The sequence below is a fragment of the Anopheles coluzzii genome, chromosome 3, assembly GCF_943734685.1.
Source record: "Anopheles coluzzii chromosome 3, AcolN3, whole genome shotgun sequence".
Classification (NCBI taxonomy): Eukaryota; Metazoa; Arthropoda; class Insecta; order Diptera; family Culicidae; genus Anopheles; species Anopheles coluzzii.
Genome location: NC_064671.1, coordinates 80178607 through 80200402, shown reverse-complemented (window position 1 = coordinate 80200402; position 21796 = coordinate 80178607). Strand labels below are relative to the sequence as shown.

At 45.8% G+C, this 21796-nt stretch overlaps 1 protein-coding gene across 9 annotated transcripts in view; it reads left to right on the top strand.

The window, feature by feature from the left end:
* Nucleotides 1–21796, top strand: part of LOC120957438 (fat-like cadherin-related tumor suppressor homolog) — a 258528-nt gene that overhangs the window by 162699 nt on the left and 74033 nt on the right. For all 9 annotated transcript variants that reach the window (XM_049609724.1, XM_049609728.1, XM_049609727.1 and 6 more), the window contains one exon: nt 1064–3668. In XM_049609724.1, the coding sequence (XP_049465681.1) occupies nt 1064–3668 (2605 nt within the window). The remainder of the gene's footprint in view (nt 1–1063; nt 3669–21796) is intronic.

Here is a 21796-nt window from a genome sequence, read left to right as displayed (position 1 = left end):
CGAATCCGGTCGGCTCCGGACGACTTTGGACAACTTTGAACGACTTTGGATGACTTTGGATGACTCCGAACGACTCCGGACGACTCCGACTCCGCATATCTGTCTAGAACTGGTGGTTCCGATATAGCAGGAGCCGCAATAGCAGGACTAACAATAGCCGGAGTCATATAAGACCTGCGAGTGCGCTGCAGAGAGCACACCGCTAGATCCAGAAACGTTCATCGAGAAGGATAAGAAGAGCCTGCCAATACGGACGGGGGCTTTTTTTCCTCCTTTATGTGGTGGATTCTGCTTGAACTCTCCCAGCGGTGTTATCCTTTCAAATATCGAGTTTGATGTGGTTTTGTCATGCCCTTTGGTACATGCGGGATGTCCTGCCATGTCAGTAACAACTATCTGGGGGCGGGGCAGGGGCAAAACATTTTCGGAGCTCTCGGGTATGGTGGCGGAACGACGGAGGTTGCAAAGAATCTGCATTTGCAAAGGCAAAATTGCATAATAAATTGATTTTTATGGCCTACGGTCGACTAGGTTTGATGACGTACGTAGAATATTGTTCGTTGCTGCCGCTCCCGAAGCGGGATCATTGCGTGGATCAGCATAGGAAGCAGGATGTTGTTGTTGCTTCTCTTTTTTTTTGTGAGCATAAATGTTTTCCAGCCTCCAAACAACAAAGCAGGCAATGGGAAACTGCATCACAAACACTGCCATCCGCTACTCCGATACAACATCTCCAGTCCCAGCCGTTTCCGTGCCGTGCCATCAAAAACGAATCTAAAATCTGTTGCCGCGGAATGATTGAACCGGGTGGAAATAAAATCATAACTACCCCCGTCCGTAGCACCGAGGTCGTAAAAATGCTTTATTACCGTCAGCTCACTTCCCCCGTTCGCCATTAACCCATTCCATTGAACCGTTTAATGGGATTTTACATCCCGTGTGTTACGTGCGAGTTTAATCAAACGATTCCAGCACCACCGCGCGGGATGTTTGCGTAACCCGACTGTACATTAAACACTTTCCGTTTTTTTCTTTCTCTCCCCATCTTTCTCTCTCTCGCTAGGTGAATCTGTTCGCGCCGGATATTTACGTACAGGCGCTGCCGGACATACTGGAAAACTCCAACACAAACATCTTCGGCATCGTGCGCGTCACGGACAAGGATAAGGGTGTGCACGGGCAGATCAAGAGCCTGGACATAGTGGACGGCGATCCGGATGGGCACTTCCGCATCAAGCCGACCGACCGCCCGGGGGAGTATGTGATCGAGGTGCACCGGTTGCTGGATCGGGAGACAGCCCCCGCCGGCTACAACCTAACGCTGCGGGCCGTCGATCGGGGTGTGCCGCCGAAGCAGAGCTACCTCGTGACGCCGGTCCGGCTCGCCGACATCAACGATAATGCGCCCGTGTTTAATCGTGAAATTTACGAAGTTTCGGTGCCGGAAACGTCACCCCCCAACACGCCCGTCATACGGCTGAAGGTGACGGATCGGGATGAGGGCAAGAACGCGAAGGTGTTCCTGGAGATTGTCGGCGGCAATGAGGGGGCCGAGTTTCGGGTGAACCCGGAGACGGGTATGCTGTACACGGCCGTGCCGCTGGATGCGGAGCTGAAGGCGTTCTACACGCTCACCGTGTCGGCCATCGATCAGGGCAACCCGGGTACGCGCAAGCAGTCCTCGGCGAAGGTGAAAATCAACGTGCAGGACACGAACGATAACGATCCGATCTTCGAGACGGCTAATTTGACGATCTACGTGGATGAGAATGAACCTGCCGGCACCTCGGTAACGAAGGTGACGGCGCGGGATAAGGATCTGGGCGAGAATGCGTACATCTCGTACAGCATCGCTAACCTGAACGATGTGCCGTTCGATATTGATCATTTCTCCGGGACGGTGCGCACCTCGAAGCTGCTCGACTACGAGAGCATGCGGCGCGAGTATGTGCTGCGGGTGCGCGCATCCGACTGGGGCCTTCCCTACCGGCGGCAGACGGAGATGCAGCTCGTGATTAAGCTGCGCGACGTGAACGACAACCGGCCACAGTTCGAGCGGATCGACTGTCTCGGCAGGATACCGCGCTACACACCGATCGGGACGGAGATCTTCACGCTGTCGGCGCTCGACTTTGACTATGGCAGCGTGGTGACGTACCGGTTGCTGTCCGGGTTTGAGGACGGTTGCTTCAATCTCGACTCGGTGACGGGCATCATCTCGGTCGGGTGCGATCTGAACGATGTCGGTGTGGAGCAGCGCGAGCTGAACGTCACCGCGACGGACGGGACGCACTTTGCCGATACGGCACGCATTCAGATCAGCTTGGTGCGCAACCGGAGAAATCTGGGCGCAAACCTGAAGGCGGAAGACGGCGCTACGTTCGAGTGTCGGGAGACGGGTGTCGCGCAACGGTTGACGGAAATTATGGCCGCAGCCGAGCGCAACAATATGCCCGGTCGGGAGGCAGGTGCTAGTGGTGGAGCTGCCGATGATTTCGCCATGATGCCGAGTCGGTACGGGGAGAATGTGCACGCGCCAGAGTTTGTAGATCTGCCGCTGGAGGTTAAGATCAATGAGTCGGTACCGCTCGGTACGACGATCACTTGGATTAAGGCGCGCGATCGAGACCTTGGCTACAATGGGAAGCTCGTGTTTGGCATCTCCGGTGGGGACGACGACTCCGTGTTTCGGCTCGACCCAGACAACGGGGAGCTGAAGATCATCGGCTATCTGGACCGCGAGCGGCAGGACGAGTACCTGCTCAACATCACGGTGTACGATCTCGGCAAGCCCCAGAAATCCATCTCCAAAATTCTGCCCCTCACCATCCTGGACGAGAACGACAATGTGCCGAAGTTCGAGAAGTCGCTCGCGAGCTTCCGCGTGACGGAGAACGCCATCAACGGAACGATCATCTTTCGCGTGAAGGCAACGGATGCGGATCTGGGCCAGAATGCCAAGATCACGTACAGCCTGGTGACGGACACAAAAGACTTCCGGGTGGATCCGGAAACGGGCGTGCTGACCGTGGTGGCGCCGCTCGATCGCGAACGGCAGGAGGTGTACGAGCTGAAGATACGCGCCACTGATGGGGGTGGCGATCAGAACACGCCGGCCCTGTACTCGGACGCGCTGGTGCGCGTAACCGTCGACGACATTAACGATAATGCGCCCGAGTTTGCGGTGCAGGACCTGACGGTGCGCATACGGGAGGATGTACCGCGCGGCACGGTAGTGACGGTAGTGTCCGCGATCGATCTCGACAGCGGTACGAGCAGTGAGATTGTGTACAGCTTTGGGGAGAACGGTGACGGGGAAGGATCGTTCCGGATCGACAAGCAGTCGGGCACGATACGGACGGCACGGATGCTCGACTTTGAGGAGCGGCAGGTGCACAGTTTGATCGTGAAAGCGATCGACCGGGGCACACCGTCCCTATCGTCGGAAACGTCGGTGATAGTGGAGGTGATCGATGTGAACGAGAATCGGTTCGCGCCGCAGTTTGAGGACTATGTGCTGACGGGTGCGATCGCGGAGAACAAGCCGCCTGGTGCGCAGGTGATGCAGGTACTGGCGAAGGATGCCGATCTGCCCGGACCGGACTCGCGCGTCACGTACTCGATCAAGGGTGGCGATGGGCTCGGCATCTTCACGATCGACAATGAAGGTAGGTGGATGTTTTATTTGTTTGCTTAGTGTGTAGTTAATGGAGCGGTTTCGTGGTACAGTCGTCAACTCGATCGACTCAATGGATTCATGGATTCAAGCCCAGAATGGACCGTCCCAGGGTAGCATCCAGGATCTTGAAATGAAAGCCTCATAGAGACTGGCATGTCCATGTAGGACGTTTACACCAAATAGGAGAAGAAGAAGTTGATTTTAGAGATTGTGATATTGATCGTTATTGATAAGACGTTGGTGACGTTTGAAACATACGACTGATGCGATTCTGAGGTTTTCAAAGCGAAAGTTTTGAAATATATAGGTAGATGATAGATAGCACAGAACTTTTTGAACTAGAGCTGTAATGACGAATTTTGGAACATTAGCATTGGAAATTCATTCTATGAATTCTTTCTATTCCATCAATTCTTCTTCAATTTGGAGAACTTGAAATAAATTCATCAGTTTGCTTTCCCAATAATTCCACAAAATATGATTGAATATTGTTCGCTGCTTGCTCAAAATATTGGAAACAGTCAGACGTTTCCCAACCTGCTTGTATGGGGGTTTATCTTTAATTTTTTTCCATACCCTGCTTGTTCCGCTTTCCCGCTATTTTCCTGTTTCCTAAGATAGCGAACTTTTCCATCCACTGGCAGCAGGATTGCTTTCCCACGCCTTTGCATTCACGGCTGGTCGCTAAAGTTTGGCACCAGCAACTGCCGCAGCAACGTCTTAATGCTTATTCTCCAGACGGATGCTTCTTCAACGTACCCGGGATGCTCCGCTGCCTCGTGGTAAATTAATTTTCGCCCTAAAAATCAGACAAAAGTTTCCCATCGTCGGGGCGACGGTGTTTTCCGTTTCTTTTTTCCCAGCCGCTCCCGGTAAGCCTGCTGCTGCAGCTGACAAATAATTAAAACAATTCTTACACTCAGTCGTGCCGTGTGGTTTTGTTATAAAAAGAGGGAATTTTACTACTTTTACTACTTTTGCACAATCGGCGAAAGATAAGGACAGTGAGATAGGGATAGTTTCTTCTTGTTGAAAGGTTCTTTAAACTCTCTCTGTAGGGGAGAGAAAAAAAACGACAAGCAAGACCGAATGGCTGTCATTAAGTTTGGGAGCTTGACTGTTGAAGTTTTCCTCTTGTTTTTGCTCAGTCCTTTCAATTCTTGAACACCAAAGTGGGAGATGAATTTGCATTTTTTATTCATAACTCATGGGCGCTTGTTTTACTGCTATCAGCTTCGTATCGTTATTTATGGTACCGAATGGACGAACCAATATACCAGCTCTGAGCGAAAGAAAACTTGCTACCGCATTTAATTCCTTTTGTGAATGTTTTGTTTTTTTTTAATGTTTTATTTTATGTCTGGTAGCAAAACTTTTGCCCCCACCCACGCGCTAGCCCGTTAGGACCAAAAAGGTTCTGACTGGTAATGGCATTTAGCAGCCATTTGTGACCCAATTCATTCGCTCATTACTGTTTGCATTTGATGTTGCCCGCGGTATAATTCATACGAACTCGTTCGATCCATCTTTAACCGGGCATTAAAGGGCATTAGATCAAACGGTGCCAAGCGGCTGGGGGCGTTGGCGAGAACGATGAAAGTGCTCACTGGCGTCGTGAGGCAAGTTTAAAGGGAAAGTTTTGCGCTCCACGGAATGGCTAAACAAGTTGAAGAGTACTCTGTATATGGAATACGTGAAAACTTACCACAAGCTGGAGGTGAAAGGGATTTTCTTGAAATTCAATTGTTCCCTTAATCGAGTTGTGTCTAAGCCCCCAAAAAGGGCTAGTTGTCGTCTGGCGTCGGCTGACAGACATTACTACCATTTAACAGCTCGAGTAACGTTGGAGCACATCATTGCTTGGTATTGTATTTTAAAATGTTCTCCCATTCTTTTACCCTCCCCTTGTGTGGGTTAGCGTCGTAGGTAATCTCTGTCACAGAATCTGTCATAGAAATAAACTTTTCCCCACACATGGCAGCTTGAAGTTGGTGGACGTGTGTGCAAGTTTTGTGATTTACTTTTCCACTTTGCTGATCAAATTAACTGCAAATCAGTTTCAATTTAGTCGCGGGAAAACTATTTATAACCCTTGGGAGGAAACCATTTCTTGCTTGCAAACTATGCAACGAAAGCTTAACGGAGTGTTTTGTTTATTGTTAATTTCTGGTTTAAGGGCAATTTGAATGCGATATCTAATATCCGCACAAGAGATATCTTCACATCATGAATGAAATTACACTCTCATGCCGTGTTGCATTGATTTTCATATTTCTTCACTGATCAAATGGGTAACCCCTTGAAGATCGTTCTCCACACCTACGCAACCTAAGCAAAGGCATCTTAAACGTTTCTCCACTTCTCCCGTTCCTCCAGTTCATAAATTAATCCCAATCGAGTGATGTTGTTTAGGGGTTCTGGCGCCCAATCTTTGACCACTCACGACGCCCAGGTCAGAGAGGGAAGATAAATCAACGCCCGCGCTGTCGTTCGTGGACCATGTCCACTAGTGTTGGAGTGTATTTGTGCGTGGAATGCTCATTCACGTGCCAACCGTCAGCATGGTGGTAGCATCAAATTTCCATACACATACACACACGGCCCACCATCTTCCTCAGGGAAGAGCTGCCAGAGTACAATGTCCAATCTGCCCAGAGCTCATCAAAATAATCATTCCACCGGCCGCTCCAGTTTTAGTGTCGGCAACCTTAGGAATGGATTACATGCGGCCAGTAGTAAATGATTGTTTTGCTTGTTTCCGGTGAAATTTATTGCCCTTCACACTTCACCAAACCGGGCGGGGTGCTGTGTACGGTGACCAGGCCGAGGAAAGTCTTGGGCCGGTCACACCCGGGTTGTGGAATGGTCGGTTCTGGCGGATCTCCATCAATTTCAGCGTCGGTTCATAATTGCTATTGACATTAATTATTGCTCATAATTTACGACACTCAAGGGTGGCGGTAGGTGGGCGGGTGGGGCCTTCGGCTGGGATATAAAAGTCGATAATATGTTCGGCCGCAAGCCGGCGCTGGTTGTGCAACGCCTGAAGTACATTTATGAGCAATATTTCGTCTGATTGTGAGTGATTAACAGCGGTCAAGCCGGTATCACTTTCATCGGTGATGTTCCGTAGCGGGGTTTGATTCGCTCGTCTTCTCTATTCGCCTCTAAGATTGACCAGCTGTGAGAGTGCTCGTTCTTGTAGGGAGAGGCAGTGTGTGTGAAGGGCTGTTTATTAACACTTCGAGAGTGCTTCAAGAGATTGATGTAATCATGGCAAACGAAGTTTAATTTTTGTTTTGCTGTGCTGGATTCATGATTTAACGAGAGAGAGAAAAAAACTGTACTCAATTCGTTTGACTGCAATGATAAGTGTTTAGATCGTGATATAGTCCATTTAATAGAGCTAATAATAGCTTGATATAAAACATCCCCGGAATGTGCAAAACAAGGTAATAGTCTTTCTCTTGCATAAAAATCGTTTGGGCTACAACTTAAGGTGTCGAACGCTCTCACCTTTCTTCCAAGCTGACCTAATCTTAAGCAAGAAAACAAATCCAAAAAATGGCGTTTGATCAAAAAGATTCCATCAGGGCTGGCCACAGATTTTCCGCTCAAAAATTATCGCCAAACTGCTGCCGGCTATTTGGTGAGTGCGAAACCAGATTGTTCATCAGCAGTTTGCATATCTAATCTGGCGGAAAGTTAATACTCGTTCCGTTCGGAACACTATAGAGCTTTATCTTTTCCTTCATTTTTTTTGTCGTTGGCATCGTTTCAGTTTTTCTTGCCCGTTTTGTGCCAAGGCTTTGGCTAACCTAACGACAGATGGCGCTGCTTGAGTGCAACAGACTCTAAATATAAGAACAATCTCATCGTATCATTTACGGTCGGCTAGTTCGTTTTGCAACCAGTTGTGGGGCAAAGTTGTTCGATTATTTTGGGTTAGGGGTGACGCAATGAAATCGAGGAGTTCCTATAATTGCGTTTACAAAGTACTCTAACATATTCTTACTATCTCAAAATATCCTATCGCACCCGTGCACAGGAGTAGAGAGAAAACGCTACTACATTGTAAAGTGCTCAATCGTCATCGATTCCTGCTCCTTCTCGCCCGCAACGTCAGGTGCTCACAGCCGCTCCAAAGACACTCCAGGCGATGTTTGCCAAATTTGAATATTTTCTTCCAATCATGCATGCACACACACACACACACACATACAAACCCATGCCGTACCTTCAATCGTATGCATAAAATGCAAATTTTTATTGCTAGCTACTTCGTTTCGGGCGCAACCGACGCACTTCGCCGGAATGAATAATTCATTCTTCTTCACGTGAACCGTCCCAAGGCTCCTGGGGAGGGTAGGAGTACACAAGTTTGTAATGCGGTCTGAAAGCTTCGATTGGTATTCCCTCGTGAAGAGTGAAAGGAAGGGAGTTTGTGGGAGTTCGATTGCAGAGGGCGGGGCTTTCATTAAGGCGCACTGGGAAATGCTGTAGGATGTGTGATTTTTATCAAAAACTGTACTTGAGGCTTATTGGATTATTGATTGGAAAGAAGACAAATAAGAAAAGCATGATAGTGAATAGATTCACCCGAAGGGCACTAATTTCAATGTGAATATAATGGCTTCATCTAAAAATGTTATTGTTGGACTTGAGTCAGAAACGATAATTGATTTTTATTCAACATATATTCCAAGCATACAAGCTGGCAGATAATCAAGTTGATTTACACAAAAAAGACAATATTGCACAGCACATAGCATACATTTAGGCGTCTTGATAGTAATTGCTGCATTGATTGACATGGATTGCCGTCATTTAGGCGTTGTATGATCGTGAATAAATCGAGATATACTTAGTTATTAATGGTTGTTATTAATTAATGGAATGTTATTCATTTTAGTTTTTAATTGTTTTTTTAAACATCGGTTCAAATACTGCTATGTTTCAAATTACATACGATATGATCATATCAAAATGCTTACACTTATTGCACAAAATAGAAACCAAAAAGTAAGAGGTATGCAATCCTCTCCAGGTATTGCACACTAGCATGAATGCATTTTAATAAAATTAACATCTCCGACACTTTCCTACCTTCCGCAAGCGCTTTCAACCTTCTAACTGTCGCTTATTAGTTGCACCACCGGAGTGGCTTAAGAGCGCCTAGATGCTAGATGAAACCTTCCGACACAGTTCTGCTGTCCGTCGTTGGTGAGCGTGTTTTTTTGCGTCCTCTGTCCTGTGCGCCGTACCGGTATTCGCCGCGTGCCCGCGTATCTTTTATCACCGGGCTCATTTTCTTGCATGGTAATTACAATCATTATTTTGTAATTTATTTACTTTTTACAGCTACAACACCGTTTACACCACCGTGCGGTGGAAAATGGAGCCGCCGAGTCCGGGGCTGGCCGAAAGGCTTCGCATATAAGCCGACGACAACATATTTATAGGGAAGCAGCGTCGATCCGCTTCTTCTTTCCGCTCATATTCGCTCTGTGTTTGCCACGGTTTTAGCACACAGTTTCGGTAGAAATTTCCGTACGTTCGAGTAGCTCAAGTAGATTACAGCTCGCCATCTTTTTTCTGTACGAAAAAAAAAAAACCATACGTGTGCACTGACCAGTGCTTTTGCCAGTGCTGTGGAAGCGAAGGCAGCTCGTTGGTAAGGGCTACGCTACTGTCAGACATAAATTATACCCGCCACAGGGTTTCTCCGGAATGCTTCCATCATCACGCTTACTCCCAGAAGCGTTTACTACCTAGGGCTGAGTGCTCACACTGTTCCTAAATATTCGAGCCTCTGTTGCCTTGTGTCTGGTTTTGGGTTGGTTTTTTCTTCTCCTTCTCGGTATGGTCTGTTCATTGTGGCTTTTTGTTTTGTTTTGCGGAAGCTTTTTATTCCTCACCCCTCCCGGGAGCCGCGTGTCCATGGACGGAGGAGCATAATGGCGATGCAATGGTGGCAATCATACCGCGCTGAAGCAGCACGAGCGAGCGAGAGCTGCACATTTGCTAACCTTAGTGGAAGGCAATAGTTAGCGACAATGGTGCAGCCACTGTCACTGCAGTTGGGTTTGCTGCTTCTCTTAGTCGGGCTCGGGAAACTATAGCCAACGCCACATGTCGCGCGGTGGATAAATAATGATAGCTTCTGCGAGAGTGTATGGTGCAGTTGAGGGAAGGGAGAGCAATGGATTACATATGCTGGCACTGTTTGTAGTGGACTGAGGCAGAAAATGCAACGCTTCGTGTACGGGCCAGCAGAGTAGGGATACTAGCAACTAACAACGCCGGTATGTATGCATTACGCCATACATCGGAGACTAATGATATGAGCACTTGATAGCGGTTTTTTTTTCGGTTGCTACTTTTGGTGTGTTTGGGGGATATTTGTGGCACAATAAACAGGGAATGGATGGGCTTAAGCGGAATTTGTTATCTGTGTAAAGGGGTTTTTTTGTGTAAGCAATATACGTCCTTGCTATCTGCAAAAATGTTAAAGTGTGGCTAAATTCAGATTTTTTTCTTTTTTTGGTATACATTTAGGCGCACGACGAAAATTATACTTAAACATAAAGTTTTGTGGGCAATTTGGTCCGTACTTTTCCCGTCGCACGCGACCAATTTCGGCAGCAAAAATGCACCACTTAAAATAATCACAATCGTTCATCGGAAAGCACCCATATCGCTAATCACGGATTGTGTTCGCTGTCCCAAAAAACCCAAAATCCCTCCCAAACGGCAAAGCTCGTAATTTGATCTAATTTATTCGTTAGCCTTTCGTTCACCTGCGTACCGCTGCATAGGGCACAGCAGTCGTCCTCGTGTCTACATTCCCTCGTTCTACCGCGCTTGCAAAGCCGCGCGTAATCTAAATCAACCTTCTTTTTTTCACCCCCAGTTGATTGGTAGGTTTTCGTAATTTGCTCCGAATTGTGTCGGCGGTCTGGTTGGCAGCAGTATCATCGTGCACAGCCAACCAACCGTCCCTACCACGCTATCTGTCTAGCTTCGTCCGGGGGTTGGAACGGTGCCGCTGGATGTTTGTTCACCACAGTCACACAACTGCCAACGAGAACGATTGCCAAATGTCACGAGAATGTACCGAAAGAGGAGAGTCTGATTTTCCACGGTTTCCACTGGGAGGGTTTTTTTTTTTTTTTGCTGTTGCTTTTCCGTGTGGAACAAATAAAAGCAACTCGTAGGCTCCGAGACGTCTGTTGCTCGCGAGCTGCCATTGTTCCAAGCGGGTTGGCAATAACAGACATGGGTACCGCCACGGCATCAAAAGGAAGCGTGAGCAAATAGGCCATCAGATAGTGCCAAATCAAAGATATCTTGTTGCATTCCTTCGGTGGTTACGTTCGCCCAATAACTCAGACGACGGCAGGAGACGTTGTCGTCGTCGTCGTTCGCTGCGTTACCTGGGACACGTGTTTTCCTCGCCTGCTCCAACTTCTGGCTCCACCGAAGCAACCACCGGGGCGCGTCACCATGGACTGTAACTTGAAGCAGGTGCGTGTGAGTGGCTATGTATACCGGCTAGATTTTGTTGCTGAGGGCTTCGCTTCTACAGCTCCTACTGCCTCTGCCGGTATTAATATAAATGCGATCGAATCAAATTACAACAACAACAGGTAAAATACCTCCAAAAAAGCAGCCCGCCACCGCTTATGCCACAGCTAACGACGTACTTAGCCGTCGTTCTGCGGGCACCCGTTTGGGTGGGAGGGTTTGCTTGCCTGCTTTGTGGCGGCTATGGGTTGTTTTTACTCGTTTATTGGGCGAGTTAACTCTCCGGAGGAAAATAAACACAATTTGTTAGTGAAATGGACAAATATTGCTACTAATACAGCCAACCCTCGCTTGATCGTACGTTTGCTCGTTTGCCCTATCCTTTTAGCAGGTGGATAAGGCATAAAGAGACGAAAGTGAGGTTAATGTTGATGTGCGTCTGGCACGGAAACGGACCGGACGGATGGTGGTTGGCGGTAGTTTTGTTTTCGGTGTGGAAAAGATGGATTTGCCAAGCTATCCATTTTATTGTGGGGCCCAATTGGAAGGATGTCCATTTTGTCTCCATGGCCTTGGCAAGGGTATATCATCTCAGAAAGGGCGTCACTGATGATAGGGTAATTTGATGCGCCTGCAGTTGGCAATGTTTGGTTTATAGCACGTTTTTAACAGGCCTATCACTTGGCAACGGTTGTGATTTTACGGAGAGTTAACATTAAAGCTGATAGCACTTTATTCGAAACGCCAATCCTTATGTTATTGAATACATTGTTTCATCTTGAACTCCTGTACTAATGTAAATGCCAAACTCGTACGGTGAGGAACTTAGTGCGATTAAACCCATTTTTTTCTTCGACGAACAATCAACCACACTCAGCATAAATTAATGGTGCTGACAGAACAATACCTCGCTAGAAGTGGAAGCAAAAAGCAAGTGCTCTGGTGCTTTGTCTCAGGATTGAAAAAATGAAGCAAAAAAAAAAAAAATACCCCGACAATTGTGAAAAGCGGTAAGCTGCGAGTATAATGACAAACGAGGTTGGAAGCAACGGTGTGCGGAAGCGTTCTTTCAGCGAGCGGTTCAAAACCGACGCCTAAGCACTTGCGAGCTGCAATCAATCGTTGATGAAGTTCGCTCCGGCCACATCAGTTTTTTTTCCTGCCGCGGAATTTCTTGCTAAGGATGGTTTCCTGATCGATGTGGTGATAAAATAGCAGGCAGAAGACAACATCCATTTTTATGACCTGCGCTGGAAAAGGAAATGCTAACGGGCGTCATCAAGATGTTTGATCGGAATTGGAACCAGCAAATGAAGCATCGGTCGATATTTTATTCATTTCACCTTCGACTCGTGATGGTGGTGGTACAATCAATTCTGTGTCTCGATTCGTTTGCTTGGTGCTTGGGGTACGATCGGAGCACTTCGCTGCACCAGCGGAGCGAGTGTTTTACTGTGAATTGAACAGTGCCTTCCAGTGAGTGTGGTTGGTCGCTAGTTAATCTTGGTAAAATCGACATCCTTGTCGAAATCAAAGATTTAGGAGCTATGAAAGTAATGATACACTTGTCACAGGACAGAAATAGTGATGCATTAATAACGTTAAAGATATTATTTCAATGCATATTTGCAAGCATTAGTGTGTCAACTAGTGATGGGAAAAATTATGATTTCGTCGGAATAAATTCCAGCTAGCTCCGAAGTTTTCTGGAATCGATTATGGATAGTAGGTCCGGAATCAGTCTCCGGAATCGATTCCGGAACCAATTACGGAATCGGCTCCGGAACCAACTCCGGAATCGGCTGCGGAATTGGTTCCGGAATTGGCTCCGAAATTGGTTCCGGAATCGGATCCGGAATCGGAATTGGACCCGGATTTGGTTCCGGAATCGGCTCCGGAATCGGAATTGGCTCCGGAATCAGAATCAGCTCCGGAATTGGAATCGGTTCCGGAATTGGATCCAGAATCAAAATCGGTTCCGACATCGGAATTGACTCCGAAATCAGAGTTGGCATCGAAACGGAGTCGATTTCGGCATCTTCATAGGTATAGGCGTTTGGGTTCAATGATGCTACGTGTTGATAGCGGCAAAGAATCAAAATTTACATGTAAATGATCTAATCAAATGGAGATTCACGGACTTATTTCGCTTCCCACACTTCTTATTTCAATTCAAACCATTTCATTTCTGGAGTCAAGTTCTGATTCCGGAGTCGATTCCGATCCTGGAATCGATTCCGGAGCCGATTCCGATCCTGGAATCGATTCTGGAGTTGGCTCCGAAATCTCAACTCTGGAATCGGCTCCGAAACAACTCCAGAATCGGCTCCGGATTCGACTCCGGATTCGACTCCGGATTCGACTCCGGAATCGGAATCGATTCCAGCATCGGAATCGGCTCCGGAATTGATTCCGAACACCGAATAGGAATCGGGTAGGTTCGATTCTGAGCTCCTACCACTGGTGTCAACAACCTAGGCAAGCATTTGACAGGATATTCCAAAAAAGGGTGAAGGTAATAGGATACATTAAATTGTAAATTTTAGGCCATACTTAGACTAGGATAGATATATCTCATTTCTTCGTGTTGAAACTAACACCCACATACAAAAAAAATCATTTTCTAACACATCTAGTGGAAAGCTACTCAATTAAATGCGCCTTCTCATTAGTCTAAGGTTAATTTTTGTTGAGATGAGGTAAGAAAAGGCACAATTATTTGCATGCACCATAAACTGTACTAACCGATTGTGCTAAAAGTGAGTTCTGACAACGTACTGGATTAAAGTACAGATTTTATCTACCCACCCAATCTAATCCAATGGAAAGTTCCGTGCATCCCAATCAACGAAATTCAGTTTTGTTCCACACCGAAAAGCCTTCCCCAGTTGTTGTTTTTTCCTTCTTGTTTTAAATAACCTAATTTTTAACAACGTCTATATTTAACTTCTCGTAATCTTGCGTTGGAAAGTAGGGTGAAACGTCAGACTACAAAATCAAAAACAAAAAAATCACAGTACCTGCCAGTGGATGAACTTTGCCGTTTGGTGTACCTTTTTAGTAGCATTCCAGGCATTCTTCCCGTGACGTGATAAACTTTCAGTTTTGATTATTATCCAACTTCTGAACCCCCCTAAGCAGAGGGAAGGCGGAGAGAGAGCCATGGAAAATTCACATTCCATCCAAAACCATCGCTTGCCCCCTATTCAATCCCATTTTGCCCCTACCGAAAAGGTGCACCCGTAACAAACTTTTTAACATTTTTTACTGCACACCACGCGCGTCCTGCTAAAGCAACTCCCGGGCCGGGCTGACTGTGTTAAACAAAAGCAAACAGAGAGAGCGATGCAATATTATTTCACCTAATGGTGTAGAGATTTTTCAAACACTTATGTTACCACATACATACATGGCGAGAAGCTTAAAAAATCCCCAGATCGTAAGGGGGGCTCGGTAAAAAGCCAGCGTGGAGCTCTGCTCCCTGTCGGAAGTCGGAACGAGAGAGAGTGAGAGAGAGGTGGAAAAGCATGCCCGGAAAAGTTCTTACACAATTACCTTTCCTCCTTGGCATGGGTTCAGATCAGTCGGCCAATGACCTTGGCATTATTATTGCCACTCCTCGGTAAGGCCAGGTACACTTCCTTTCCCGGGGCTTGTTCGAGCGATCCTTATCCCGGCTCGATTTTTCCTTCCCCCATTTTTCCCATTTTTGCCCTCGCTCAGCACGGTTCAACTGTTCGGAAGAAAGCCGGAAACAGCTTCTGGTCTGTATGGATGTGTGTGTGTGTGTATAAATGAGTGTTCCTGAAATTAGCTTTGAGGAGTGGTGCTTTTTACCTGCCCCCGGTTTGTACCTCCCGCTGTCTTCCGTTTTGCGCTGTTCCATTCTGCCCAGTTCCGGAGCCGGGTAATTTGCTCGAAGCTTGTTAAAGTCCTTCCACTTACGAGGTTGCAGGTGTTATTAGGTTGAGGCGGCCGCCAGCGAGACTGCCAGGAAAGTGCAAAGACAAAGAAAGTTTTATTTACTCGTCAGCGACCACAAGCGACGGACCGGCCCCGGGCCCCGGGTGTACTACTGTACTGCACTGTACGCCGGGTACATACGTTTACACTTACAGGCCAGGCAAAGCTCTCTTACCGTGCTACCGAAGCTAATAAACAGCTCCATTAGCAGAACCGTTACCGTTAGCTGACTTTGACTTTTGCGAGCAGGTTGGTAGGATGAGAGATAAAAAAGCTAAAAAAAGGGCGCACACACTCGTATCCTTGCGGCCATGCCAGCACATGGGGCTACCTACTTAGAATGAGCTTTTTTTTGTTGCGTTGTTGCTTCGTGATAAGTTGCGGAAATTCGCACACACACACACGTGTACAGTTTCCCGAGAGCTCGTCGTCGCTCACTCAAGACACGTACGAGGACCGGTCTAATTTGAAGTTGCGTTATCTGTTTCTTCATGCCAAGGGCTAAATTACAATCCGGCTGAAGTGTTCGCTTGGTTCGCTATCGGTTACTCCGGCTCACCGTAGTGAGAACGATTTCTCAAGGATGAAATAATTATGTGAGACTAGTTACACGATACACGATAAACGGCTGTACTATGTAACATGATAAAACCAACCTAGCAGTGCATATACTCGCATTAGGTTGTTGTAATTAATTATTAATTATTTTTACTACCTAAATAACACGCATTTAGTGTTTTTTGCAAATTTACCCCGTCATTTAATGCAATTTTAAGATTTCAATTCGATTACATACAATTAAAAACAAAAGTTAAGCTTTGTTTAAGGTTAGAAAGATGTTTTCAATGGAGGTAGATTGGGAAGAAAATATTTATTTTTTGTATTTCAATGTCTTAAGTATTTTTGCTTTAAAGTTGATACTACTACTTTTAGAAAGACCAAAAAGATGACTTATTAAAAAGCCTGTGTCCAAAATTAAGATGCTTTAAGTACATGTTTAGAAGTTGCTTCATATATTGTTATTATCAGTTTGTAAGAAGATTGGCCATATTACTAGCTCTAATAGTATTATTTTGGAAGGAAGAACGATGAACAAGGTGTATTAAAATGGCAGGCTTTTAGAAAGGCAATTATCATTCTTATAAAAGGATAAAATTAAAGAATTCCTTTTTCTACTAAAAATTTTCTTCGAAGAAAAGAAAATTGATAATTTTAAAAGATAGGATAATAAGTATGTAGTATAAATCACAGCTTTAGACATTATTTAGACATTATTTCTCGAAGTTTATTAAAAGAAAAATATATACGTAGGTAATATTGAAGATTAGGTTTAAACGTAAGAAAAGCACGACCACGTAAAATACTAGGGGGGACTATGTAGGGTTTTCCAAGTCACTTTTGAATGTAAACATTGTTATTCACCGCGTGCAACATGTTAATTTCACATCAATCTGACATTTCATTTTCATCACAATAATTTTTAATTTCTTCAGCATGATTTTCAACACGTCTCAAGCTGAATTGAATTTGACAGTTCTTCATGATGTGTTGAAATTTTTTGTGTTAAAACTGAAATTTCTTTTTGATGCAACTAAACCATTTGACAGCTGTTGAAAAACATCTTGGAAGCGGTGAATAATTATTACGAGGACATTCGGAAGTGACTTGGAAAACCCTGTAATACGACTGTTTTTTTTATGGTTTGAATTTGCTTATAATTTAGTTTGAAACACATTTTAGAGTGATATTAGTCGTTGGAAGATATTACAACATTTTAAAAACAATATAAATGCAACTTTTTTGTAATTGTTTTAAACGGATAAAACTTTACATGTCGGTCGTAATGTTTGAATAGGACAGCTAATATATACTAATCTAGCGTAACAAAATTGTTATAAAAGCGTTAAAATGTAGCGAATTATGTTAAATTTAAATAATTTTCAAGCCAAAATAGAATATAATATCCTTTGTCCATAAAAAAAATATTAAGAACTTCTATCAAAATATTTGTTATCTCGGTGTTTGTATGGGCATGCTTCCGCGTATAATAATAGATCATAAATGCAACGCTTGCACTCGACCTAGGTCATGAACAGCCGTGCGTTATTTACAATTTTCAAATTACCCTATTCGTTGAAGAGAAATTGTAATTAGTTTTGCTCCCGTATCGATTGCGATGAACTTTAATACAATTTTCACTGCCCCAACTCATTACATAGCGAACTAATCGCTTTCGAATTACATCCTTATGCGAAACGTGAGCAACGAACAATCACGCAGCCAGAGGCGAACCGTGCCGCCCGGTTTTTAAGGCCCCACATACACAATGGTAAACCAGAATTAACTTAATCATTCCAATCGACTCGTTAAATGGAGCCACTTCTCTGCACAGTCGCTTCATCGGGGAGCGAACCTCCTCCAAAGGTTGTGCTGTACGGACAGGCATACATCTTCATGCTTGACTTCCGTTCCGTTGCCTCTCCCCACATCTCTCGACGGGAGCAACACCGAGGAAACGAAAGAGCATTCACCGGTTGGAAAACCCGGAAGCAAATCGGTCAACCACAATGAACGGGTTGTGCACGTGTGGTACCCGTTTTCCTGGACGGGTGAGCGTTGTGTTCCTTCCTCGCAGTAAGGAAGATGCATACACTTACGGCGTTCGGGACGACGGATGGCCTTGCTCCTTGTTGTGGTACAATTTATAATCGTGTCCGCTCGTGTCCGTGTCCGCTCCCTGACACGGATGCTGAACGCGTCCGGATGTCTGTCCGTCCGGTCGTTGAGACGGTTGTGTCGACACCAACCATAAACTCGCTCAACAGCACGGTCGCCCCCTTGGTTAAGCCTGCCAAGCCTTGCCTGGGCGCACTTGTGCCGTCGCAAATGCAAACAAACACAGCCGGCCGAGTAGAATGTGATAAATTTAATTAAAATTTTACCATACCACGCGTTCTCACTCGACGGCGGTGCGTCTTTTACGGGATGCTATCAACCTGTTTAAACGGCACACTTCTTGATCTTGGGCTAGCAGCTTCTATTGTCCGTCAGTGATGGTAGTCGACTTCCTTCGAGCAGTTCTTGTAACGAAGCGTCGTTTTCGGGCCAAACTGGTCGAAAGCTAATCGACTTGTAGTAACTCGATTGTCTTGCCTATCGCTCAGCAAGGGCTGATTGAAGCGCACCGAGAAGGCAAGATGCGCAGGAATTTGCACATCCGGCCGTACGGTGCAAGATTCCAACGGAGTGTTTCCAACCAAACCAGCACGCGAACACGCAGACGAGAACCCATTGCTAAATGCAAATGTAATTTCATCGTACCGAGCCGAGAGCTGAGAGAAAGCGGTACGCGTATCTCGAAGACGACGGATTGGGATTTGGAAACAATGTTTGCTCATCTGCAGCGGCTAGATTGGGATGCTCGTGCTGCTAGGCTAGTGGAGCATAAATTTATACGCATTTTGAGGCATGATTTCAATTGATTAGGCTTAGGGCCATTGTTTTCGCACGAGATTGTGTGTGAGGTGGCACGAATGCAATTGTTTGGAAGTCATTTCTACTTACAAGACACATGCTTGTTAGTTGGTCTGTTACTACTAGCGCCGGTAAGGTTCAATGCATTATTCTTGCAAGATTTTGTGGGCTTTGTAATGGAAGGTACATGCTTTGTTTTCAGTGATATGGTAGCTGGGAATGTTATTTAAAATAAATTACCTACAGACTTATTTGGTTCAGAGTTTGAATCAAAATACTAAATTTATAATGTCTAGTGTTCTTGTTGGATTTTGAGATAGACCTAACACACCCTTAAGGTTAGGCAATGAATTAATAACGCCCACAAATAGGCAATACACACTACATCTATTTTCCCATGAACCAGAAATCCCATTAAACTAAAATCCAGGTGGAATAGTGCGTACGTAATGAGAATTGTAGAGGAAAATGTATCTATCGCCAACGGAGCACGTAGGCTCCTTATCAGATAATCCCAGAAATTGCCTTTAAATCAGGTTAGAATTCCAGTGTAAAGTACTAAGTGTTCCTTCAAAGGTTTGGGTGAGCATTACTCGTATTGCAAAATTCGAGTTCCACTGCGAATGGCAAGACCTCTTCAATAATTTCCGCGGTTAGCATAGCGGAGGCTTATATTGCGATACCAGCCTTTTTCAAGGCTTTTGCTCGAGAGTTTTTCTCCCCCACAATGCAGTCCAAGAGACGGAGTAGGTTCATTCATCATTAGATAGAATTGAATCAAAGACTGTCAAAGAAATTCAAATCGCTACAAAAAACGACTTAAGTCATACCCTACAATTGGGACTACAATTGTAATTATTTGGAATATTTTCATAAAAATCTTAAGAAATATTCTTGAACTCCAAACATGTTTGTAATGTTTCAAAAATGAAAAATTTTGAAATTTGGAACTCAAGTTCTGGTTTTAGTGGTGCTATGGTATATCCCTTTTCTAGTCGTTTAACAGTGAAAGTAGGAGGAATGAAGTAAACTTAGGGCTATTTTTTTACGTTTATACATATATGAGTACATTGAGAACAATATTATAGAACAAATGATATTTCTATCGATTAATTTGCGTGCAAATGTTTGCCTGTTGGCGGATGAGAGTAAGCATTCAGCCTCGCTGCTGCACTCATTCACCAGAAACCCGCTCAAGGGAAAACCTTTCATTTCGGCAGTCCGCTCTGCGGTCAGTGGGCCGTTAGCCGTTGGCAGACGTGTGACCTTATCCCTGGAACGGGCTTTTCCCCTCCCCTTACAGATCCGGACACGATGCCGGTTGATTGATTTCAAAACATCAAAAATGGTTCGTCGTTTCCGAAGCGAAGGCCCAGCACACGGGCTGGGTAAAATGGTATTTGCGGCAGATTATTCGTTCGAATCCCATGAATAACCCTCGCCCGGTCTATGGGCTTGAATTGAAAATGTCCAATGACATGCACACAGCCACACAACGGCAGCGGAGGCTCGCAAAAGGCTGAAACATTTGAATATTTTCTATATTGCAACCAATCGACAAATCGGGGCCCAGTCGGGCAGAAAGTATGCCTCGTCGACAGTCCGGCAGCAGCTGGCCTCCATAATCAATGAGCGGGCTGCGTACCTTTCCCCCCTAGCACATGGTCGTTGCAGTCTGCAAAAAGGATATGCAATCCCTGCCATTGCCAGTGCGTTGCCGGTGTGTAGGAAAAATGTTTGAACTACCCGGAGGGGACACGGTGGTTTTGTGCTTAAAAATCGATTCACTCAACCGTGCCCACCGGTTGTGTTGAACCAGTGTGCGCCGGGTCTGGGGCCTTTTTCCCCACGTTACCATCTAGCTAGCACAATAATTGGCCCGGTTTGGTAGTCAGAAGCTTGTTTCGTTGGCCCATGCCAGTGTGGTTGTAGTACTGCAGCAGGGAAGGCCCTGTCCTTTTGCGTTTCGTGTAGACCGGAAATTGCAAAAACCCCGGGCTACACCGGGGAAGACTACACGCGCACTAGTGGACGACATACCGACACACATCTGGCAGGAAAGAGGAGGAAACTTGGATCGATTGCCGATTGCGTGGGCTTCTTCCTTACAATTTTGTGATCGAAAGAGTCGTTACCTTCGCTTGTTGTACTGGTTGGGTGTTTCGATGTAGCATCGGGAATTATTGATGCGTGCTCACGTCGAGAACTTGAGGCCATATCCAGCGTCATATCGACGACGAACCACGGGCGACGTTTGCTGGTGAACCTTCGAGGACCTTTCACTGGTCCACAATATCGCCATCAGTAGACCCTCCGACAGGGTCCGTTCATTTGCTTATGAATATGAAGCCTTTCGTTGTTGGGTGAGCCTCCTGGAGCGTGCAGAACGCGCTGCACCCAATGGGAGTGTATAAAAAGCTTACATTCGTCTTGTCTGCACGACGGTAGACAGTATTTCCCAAATGATTTGACTTTCAAGTCATCATAACGTACAGTGTGCGGCCACCCAGAAAGGCAACGTTGTTAGCATATTTGGACTGTCATCTACACCTGCTTCGTGGCTCTCTTCGGCTTTGCCTGCCCTCAAGCGGACCTACGGCTTTTGCTTTTTTCCCATTCCGAGCCTTTTCTCATCAGCCAAAAATCAATAGCATGTGATGGTGTACTCCGCTTTGCTACAACATGCCCTGAAGGAAGGTAAGCGCTCCGGAAGGAGGCTAGCGTTTGCTGTTCGGGAGAAAAAGTGTGAATGTGTGTATATTTTAAGTAAATATGTAAATCACTGCCACCACACCTCCCATGACGGTTGGATTACATTTACCAGCGCCATTGGGAAGATTCTTATCGACGATAACGCCGGCCGTTTTTCAACACATTCACCTCACCCCAAGAGAGAGAGATGGATGGCATTCCGTGGACAGTTGGCACACAAAACATGTCTAACACCATCGGCATTCCACGGGCAGAAACATATCGCCGTGTGTAAGCCGAGCTGGAAAGATAACAAAAAGTTTCTCCTGAGCGGGAGGTCCCCTGTGTGCTCAAAGTGAGAAGCGCCTAAAGTTAGGCAATTCTACCGTAAAAAGCCTTTTGAATAATGACACACACGGAAAATGGTGACGTTCGCGGTGAGTTAACTCCCACCTTGGGCCA